We start from the raw sequence: 8,567 nt of genomic DNA on the forward strand, positions 1-8,567 counted from the left end.
GGCTCCTGTATCCATACCAGGATCTGACTCATCATTGCTATCAGATGTAACTTTCAACATTGAAATACCATTAACAGCACAGACAAACATAAAATAAATAAACTGCTCCTTTTGTAAGATCCCCCAAATCTGGGGGCTCTAGGTATTAAATGAAAGGTCTAAGACCTTGGTTCACACACTGAGTATTTAGTCTTGCTCACATGAAACGGCAAAAATAAATACACCTTTCTTTTAGCATTCCTCACCAGGCAGGTTATTGATGTACTGCCCAGGCTGTACATCTATTATGGATCACACAGATGTACGAGATACAAGATACAAAAATACAGGTGAGCAGAACATGAATGAAGGTATGACAGACCGTCAGTGTGAACTCTCATGGAGGAAGCAGTGATATCAGTTGTAATGTTGAAGTATGGTAGCCACAGGGCCTGGCAGAAGAAAGGAAGCATCATTTATCATCCGATTTGTCAACATTCATTCATGTAAGACACATGGGTCTATAACTTGTAGCCCAGTCCAGATCTACTAATGTGGCAGTAGAGTGTCATGGCGAAACACATTCCCAAAACCTGTCAACAAACAAGAAAAAAAGTCAAATAAGACATTTGATTCAACATGGAAATATTCTAATAGGTCTTGTGCCTTATAGATCATATTTTAAATTTTAAAACATTCCAAAAGTGCCAGGTTTTTCAGACATTAACGGTTATTTCAAGAGCAACACAACAGTTTCTTGAGGAAAAGATTTGATTATAGAAATATACTGAAATATTATTTACTGAAACTGAAAGTGAGCAAAGCTGGAAAAGCTGTGTTAAATTGTTTGGTTTTGTGGATACTTGGCAACATCACAGGAAGCTTATGCACATTTGGTCAAAATTCCCCACAGTGGAACAAAATTCCACACTCCCCCAATGCCAAGTTAAAACTACGCGGTGCCAGACCCCCCCCAGCCTGTTTGATGATGCCCACGTCTGGCCCATGTATTTGAAACACAAGAACATTGTGCAGTTGCAGTACAGTTTAATTTTGTACTGCAACTCTACTGTGTATTGAATATACCAGGTCATAGTTATACAATTCCAGACCACTTTTGTTTTTATGAAAGTACAAAGCAACAAAACTTCTATATGTACTGTTTGCTAGTCATGTAACACTCACCCCCTTGGTAGTTTATAAAAGTATACGTTAAGTGTACTTTTTTAACTTATAAGACTAGTAAACTGTGAGTACACAAATAATTTACCTTTAATTTGTATTTTGTACCGTAACTATGTTGTGTACAATTCTGCAGTTTTAGAACTGTCTCTTAATTAAAAGGACCATAAATGACACGAGTCATTTGTGTAGTTACACTAGTTACACAGGATGAATTAAGAAACGCGTACACTGTTACAAAAGCACACAAGAGGAACGTAACTGCTCAGTGTGAACTCAATAGTAGAGGTCAAACATCAGTCATAAACAAATCCAGTGTTTCCTTATGCTGCTAAAGGTTCAGTTCCACCAATGTACCGTTTTCTCCAAGCTATTCCACTTGACACTACAAAACAAATACTTATATTTGTGAAGAATACTAATTATACTTACGGTAAGTATATGTCAATCTCAGAATGGCAGATATTTACAACTAATACAAGTATAGGACAAGTACATTAAGATGTTTCTGTATACTTGTCTGTAACCTGAAAGTATACTATTCTATTTTATTTTAAAGTACTATTGCCACACTTGAATAAACGTCTTTGTGTAAGGGCTAGTGAGTAGTGAATTGGTGAATGAGGGATTTTGGACACCTCAATAGCAAAAATGTGCATGTTCACACATGCAGCAGACTCAGAGCAGCATTAGCATTCATTTGGAATGGAGAAATGCTTTATTAGCAGCCTGGTGGTTTACCTCGATAATGCAGAGGACAATGACGGAAATCCCAGTGATAAGGAAATGTTCCTCAAATATGTTCTTCATCACCGGTAAACAGCCCTGCAACTAAAGAACACACATTTCAGATGAACTGCTACCAGCAGTCCAATGCAATAGGAAGACCATGCTCCTGACTTCTACAGTACATCAAAATAAGGTGTGCATTGAGATGTTCCGAGGGTTACACTGTGTCCACCTTGTTTCTGTACACACGGTTGGTGGTACAGTTGTTCTTGCAACAAGATTCCGGCACTTTTTCTCCCCAGTCTGTCACATTCTCGACTCCGCAGCAATCAAGCTGAAGGAAAAATAGAATAGAAAATGGACTGAGATCACGCCCAGTATTTTGCCAAGCCACATCCACAGTCATCCAGGAACTGGACCTCTTACCCGCTGCTGAACCAGATCCCACATCACATCTGATGAATTTCCAGGCTTTTGCTTGACTTGATCCAATCCCTTTTTCAGATCTGTCTGCACCAGCTCAGAAATCTATATTGTAAGGTGAGATCACATACTGGGTTTAGTGTCTCAGCAGAAAACACGGTGTGAATGGTGACTGATGTGATCCTACCTTTGCCTCATACATGAGCAGCAAACATGCTGCAGTCAGCTCCACCAGCATCAGTAGGAACAGCAGCAGGAAGAACTGTACACAGAGACTTCACATGAGTGGAGATTCTTTGATTATGCTAAGGAATCCAATAACTGTAGTCATGTCACTCAAAACCACAGGAATATCAACCTCATGGTGGGACCAGAGGAAAATTCAGTGGTCATTAGGAGCACAGTTCACGACTGATTACACATCTTAACATATCCAACTACATTTTCCTGCTGTTCCACTTAGGACATATGTTTTCTTCCTCACTTCAACAAATTGAATTTGATCAGCCACGACATTACAACCACTACGCCCCCTGTATATCACTAAAACAGCTCTGAAGGTTCCTCTGCTATCTGACACCAAGATGCCAGCAGCAGATCTTGTTTCTCCAGCACATCCTCTACATGACGTAAACTCAAACGTGACATAAACGCTACACAGTCATGATTTCGCCTTTGCTGTTGTCCTTTGTGAAATGTTGTTGTGTTTTGTGAAATGGTGTGTTTTTGCACTTTAGAGCTCCTGGATCTATAGGGCAGCAGCATGCTGCGAAGCATGTGTGAAATGTTTCTTTCACTATTACTTCATGGTGACACAGGTCTTGACAAAGTTTTTTTTAAAACACTGTGACAAATGCAGGTTTTCGTAAAAGAAGGTTTTTTTTTTAGCAGTATCTAGCCCTACACGTACTATTTGAGTATTTGGTTCTATTGGTCCCAGTTTTCAGACACATGTTTTCTAGTTCAAATAATAGGAACAGATCTTCATTTGTGGTGACCACAGTGAAAGATTACATAAGAAAATCTGCTTGACTATTCATTCAATCACCTCTCAATAATCCACAGAACCTACTGTCAGCTGTTGTAAACAGGGCAACTTTCCATAGATCAAGGTCAGTGGTGTCCTGACTCATATACAATCTGCATATGGAAGTCTGTATAAGTCACACAGCAGTTTTTCCCCACCACAGTTTATAGTACATTGTATTCTGGAGCTATGTCAACTCAAAAAATCTTGTAAACTGTTGCCTCACAGCAGGAAGGTTCCTGGTTTGAAACCCATCAGGGGCCTTTCTGTGTGGAGTCTGCATGTTCTCCCTGTGCTTGTGTGGGTTTTCTCCAGGTACTCTGGTTTCCTCCCACAGTCCAAAAACATGTATGTCAGGTTGATTGGTGACTCTAAATTGCCCATAGGAGTGAGTGTGAGTGTGTGAGGTTGTCTGTCTCTATGTGGCCCTGTGATGGACTGGGGACCTGTCCAGGGTGGACCCCTGCCTTTCACCCACAGAGAGCTGGGATAGGCTCCAGCAGATCCCTGTTACCTGAAATAGATGCAGCCTTGGACAGCTTAACTTAAGAAAATTTGTGTATGTGTGTCCTACCGTCAAAAGGAGACAGCGGTTTTCCTTCAGAGCCCCCACGAATCCCAGGAAGGACACGCAGGTGATGATGATGCCGCTGATCAGCAGTGCGTTGGCCACTTTCAAGGTGGCCAATGTAGGGGTGAGTGCTGCCATTTCAAAGTTCACCATTATGTATACGCCAAAGCCCAGCACTGCCACACCACACAGCTGACAGGAACAAATGTACAGCACAGCCAGGTTCATGTTACACACTCCCTACACCTCAGTTACCTGAGTACAGCTTCACAGATATATCGTATCAACAGTTACACTGAGCACCAACAGATTTCTGCCTGAAATATTTTACTTTTTACAGCTTTAGATACTTAACAAAACATATTTACATTAAATTCCAATGAATGCCTCATAAAAACAATTCAATAAAATAACATATATACAATAATATGATGACCACTGAAATGATCGATTTTCTTCATGAGTACTTCTATTTTTGACAGAGCACAGCCAATAATATCATTACAGACCACTGACTTCTTCCTGGTAGCTTCAATCACGATTACATTTTTTAACACAACCATTTAAAATCTGGGCTTTTAATCTGTTATATTCAGCTATTTTAGGTCATTTAGGTTTTTCTGAGACTGCCCTAACTAGTTTCCAAACACTCAACAAATGCAAAAAGTGTTCAGGTATTGTAATGTATGGATATTCTCAGAAATTAGCTGAGCTCAAATAGTTCATCATAGCACTGGACAAGGGAAAAACCTGTTTGACTAAAATAGGTGCTACCATGTGCCATCTGACTGTGATACTGGATGATGGAAACATATGTACAAAACAAAGGAAGTTGGCAACACACATGGTGTACTTTAAACACTTGAGGCAGCCTTGAGCCATTTTTTAACACCCCTGATTGGACCTGCAACACCAAACAAACACAGGTTTGTAATTACACATTTCATCTAATATGAACAGAAGAAGCCAAAGTGAATCTAAACCATGTTCACAGTACATAGGCAGATAAAACACCACAATCACACTAGTGACGTAGCTCACTTTGTGTGGTTCCCCCCAGTTTACAAACAGAAAGTGCATTTCAGATGTTTATTAAGCACAAATTTAACAGATTACAGTTGCTGATGGCATCACAGGGACCTAGTCAGCTGTGAAACTTCCCCAATTTAAAAATAGGATGTATATAGTTTCTGTCATGATCCGCAGTCTGGACTTCCTGTTTGCTTTTACTTTGGTGGATCATGACGGGAACTGGTTTGGTTATTTTCTGTTCCCAGGATTAGTGATTATTTTCACCTGCGCCTCGTTTTTCCCCAGGGCTTCTTATACTCCTGTTTGTTCCCCTGGCAGTTGCCAGGTTGTCTGTTGACCAACCTCCCCAGCACCTATGGTTCTTCCTTACCCAGCGCACATCCAGAATGAACTATTGTCTCCCTAGTCGTCGATGGACCACGACTAGGATTTTCATTTTGCCGCCATCTACTCACAGACACTAAAGGGGACCAGGGAAGTTCTTTTGTTGTGCCTTAGTGTTCTCCTGCTTACCGACACCGACCGGTAGCTTGTTTTCCACTGAGCAGAGGTGCTCAGTGCCTTTTCGTCCCGGCTGAACTCGGGCTCTCATGAGACATGACGAGGTGAACAACGGAGATCCCGTTCACAGGAGTTGTTGTGTGGTTTCACTTCTGCATGTTGCCGGATGTTTGTTCACTCATGTCTGACCTAGCTCTTCGTGGACATCTACTGGTCATTGTATGGTAACTGTCTGTGTGAAATAAAGCCCCTTTCCTTTCAGTCCTGTGGTTTCGTTTGTGGATTTGTGGATGAAGTTTCCTCCATTACCAAACCGTGACAGTTTCACACCTCTGATTTATATATATATATATATATATATATATATGTAGGGCAGTAGAAAATCACCGCCAGTAGATGGCGCTACCACGCCATCGTTTTGGGTCTGTCAGCCATATTGTCCATCCTGGGATTCCGTAGCTTCTGAGTGAATCTCGTTCTGAGCGCCATTTTGGTCTCAGAACAGTGTTTGTTACTCTGTTTGGAAGGTGATGCACAGTGGCGGTTATAGGCATCGAGAGAGAGAGAGAGTGTGTTTGTGAACCACCTGGAAGACGAATAAAAGATCCGCCTTGTTTCATCTGCAACCGGTCTCGACTACAATCCCTGAGCCAAACCAATGTGTCTGATGCTTAGCTCCCTGCACCACACCCCCACACCCTATAACATCAAAACACAACGCAGAGCATCGGGGCGTCCAGAGTGGTGTCAGCACGATAGGGTTACATCTTTGGTGCCGTGACCCGGATTCGAACCGAGGTTGCTGCGGGCAAACTCCGCTACATTATCTACCAGACAGACAATGGCCAGCTGTGTGTGTGGTTTAATAGTGATGGGATGCTGCGCCAAGTTCAAAACTCTGACAGGGGCACAACCCCTCTTTACGTCGGCCAGGACTTTGGCAACCAGGAGGTCCTGGGGGACTGTAAGGGATGCATGGCTCTCTATCAGGGCTGTGTAGACCTTTCTCCTCGGCCCCGCTGTGACTCTACACCTCACGTCCATCTCTGCTCCCGCTGGGATGTGGATTTTCCGGCCAGTGTATACAGCATGACCCACCATGTCGCCACTTTCACTTTGATCTGACTTCCCCACCTCCTGCAGGGCTGTGTACCATTCCGGATGCCTTTCCTTCACTTGCTGCAGGAATTGTTGGCCATAGACTGCTTGCAGGTGGCTTCTGGAGGCCCGGAGGACATTAGTACCCACTAGTAGGGGGACGGCAGAGCGGTAGTCAGAGTCCGGAACCACAAAGGTGGGGACAGCCTCATATTCCTTCCCAAGCACTTTCAGTCTAATGTGCAGGACACCATGATAGGGCACGCTATGCCCCGCTGCTCCCTCTATCGGGATTTTGGAGGGCTGTAGTAACTGTGTGTTTAGATCTGGATGGCTGCGCCAGAAACCATGAGTGATACTAGTTATTTGGGAACCAGAGTCAATCAATGCCCTGCACTTTAATCCGTTAACCTCCACCTCCCCTTCATTTCTAGGACCTACTAGGGGGGTTTGATCAGAGATGGACGTGAGGTGTAGAGTCAGCGGGGCCGAGGAGAAAGTGAAACCTGAAACCTGACAAACAGAATGCCGTTTGGCCTACAGAATGCCCCATCCACATTCCAGAGACTGATGACTTGCTGTTTTGGAGACCCAAACTCCACCACCTCCTAATCTGACCCCTTATGCGGACCGCTGCCCCACCCCAGCTCATGCCCCTGTGCCGTCTCACCATGGAGTTCCAGGGCAGCCGACATACCCCCCCTTACCAATAAACTCAGCTACAACCCCGGTTTGCCCAAGTTATCACAGTGGACAGGCATCCAGATCATCCCCATATTCACAAACCTCCCCGCACCATATTTCATTGGAGATGACCAGGAGCCAGCAGCCTGACAGAGACCAGGTGGCTACACCCATCCACGCAACCCGGTTCATCCAGACCTTCCCCCACACATACCAAGAATACCCACATTCGACTCCTGTATCCCAGCCCCTATTGCACAATTTCCAACCCCCACTAGCCACACACAACCAAGATAACACAGCCACTTATAGACAGCCATTGCAGAGTGCGGAGCACGGATCCGCACCACCAAACCTTGCCCCACTAGTTGGTTTTCCGGCTCACAACCCTCACACCGTCAGTGAAGCAGTCCTTGTGAACCCAACTTCCCCTACCACGTGGATGCCAACTCCAAATTTGCAAGGCACTCCAATTGTGCCCCCACCTCCTGTGATTAACCTCCCACAGCCAGCCTACGGCGGGTTCATGCAGACTCACCAAGTGAGAAATGTGCAAATATTCACACGAAATGCAGACAGCAAGACGTTTGTGGATGATTGGATTCGTGATATGCAGTACCTCCTAGATGCAATTGACCTCCCTGCCCACCTCCGCTTCTCCACAGTGATACGAAACCTAAGTGGTGAGGCCAGGAAGCTGGTGTTGAACCTCCCCCCCTCTCACCAGACTCCTGAGAAAGCGTTTGATGAACTGAGGGCAGAGTACGGTGATGCGCAAAGTTTTTGGGATCCATTGGCTGACTTCTATGAGCGCAGCCAGAAGCCGGGAGAGTCAGCCTGTTCATATGCCATCGCACTGGAGGCATTACTGCGCAGAGTGGAGGAGAGTCAGCAGCAGGGCAAGCCGTTCCCTGATAGAGATGGTAAGCTCACCCGTCAGTTTCTGCGAGGGTTGGCCGACGAAGACGTATATGCTCGTATTGCACCAATAAAACCAAGACTTTGGAGCTTCCGTGAGCTGCAGGCTGAACTCCGTGAACTGGCGAGAGAAGCAAGAAAGTTCCAGCCACAATGTAGAACTAAGAGATCGGTGTCCCAAGTGCATTTCACACCAGAATGCAATGCCAACACAAAATCAGAGAGGGGGAGACATGCCTCTGAACTAGCAGAACTGACGGAGATGGTCAAGAAGCTGGCTATGAGCCAGGAGGAGCAAATGGCTAAGCTGTCGCAGCTGGAGACCAGGATAACCCCCCATAGACCTCCCCAACCTCCTGCGACCCAGTTAATTCCCTACTCTCCACAGAGGAACAACACGCAGAGCCCAGGTGTCACATGTCA

General features: G+C 44.7%; 1 protein-coding gene across 5 annotated transcripts; it reads right to left on the reverse strand.

The window, feature by feature from the left end:
* Nucleotides 1-329: 329 nt before the first annotated feature.
* Nucleotides 330-5,629, reverse strand: LOC113132838 (leukocyte surface antigen CD53-like). Of its 5 annotated transcripts, none has more exons than XM_026311230.1 (8): nt 5,208-5,433; nt 4,756-4,815; nt 3,915-4,103; nt 2,501-2,575; nt 2,317-2,418; nt 2,123-2,224; nt 1,903-1,992; nt 330-572 (listed from the first exon to the last, which is right to left on the reverse strand). In XM_026311230.1, exons 3-8 carry the CDS (start codon nt 4,062-4,064, stop codon nt 501-503), a joined length of 591 nt encoding a protein of 196 aa, XP_026167015.1. In that variant the 5' UTR covers nt 4,065-4,103; nt 4,756-4,815; nt 5,208-5,433; the 3' UTR covers nt 330-500. The 5 variants fall into 5 exon arrangements, with proteins under 5 accessions (XP_026167015.1, XP_026167023.1, XP_026167004.1 ...); XM_026311219.2 differs by lacking the exon at nt 5,208-5,433 and adding an exon at nt 5,457-5,629 and having other exon boundaries at nt 331-572; nt 4,731-4,815; XM_026311210.2 differs by having other exon boundaries at nt 331-572; nt 4,731-4,815.
* Between the last annotated feature and the right edge of the window lie 2,938 nt (nt 5,630-8,567).

The sequence above is a fragment of the Mastacembelus armatus genome, unplaced genomic scaffold (assembly GCF_900324485.2).
Source record: "Mastacembelus armatus unplaced genomic scaffold, fMasArm1.2, whole genome shotgun sequence".
Taxonomy (NCBI): Eukaryota; Metazoa; Chordata; class Actinopteri; order Synbranchiformes; family Mastacembelidae; genus Mastacembelus; species Mastacembelus armatus.

What these genes read in the sequence shown, in the direction of transcription:
- LOC113132838 (XM_026311219.2), bottom strand. Translation starts at nt 4,793, where the DNA reads ATGGCTCAAGGCTGCCTCAAGTGTTTAAAGTACACCATGTGTGTTGCC. An exon ending in TTGCCAACTTCCTTTGTTTT is followed by an intron (nt 4,104 to 4,730) that starts GTACATATGTTT and finishes TGTTCCTGTCAG; the next exon opens with CTGTGTGGTGTGGCAGTGCT. An exon ending in ACCGCTGTCTCCTTTTGACG is followed by an intron (nt 2,576 to 3,914) that starts GTAGGACACACA and finishes CTCTGTGTACAG; the next exon opens with TTCTTCCTGCTGCTGTTCCT.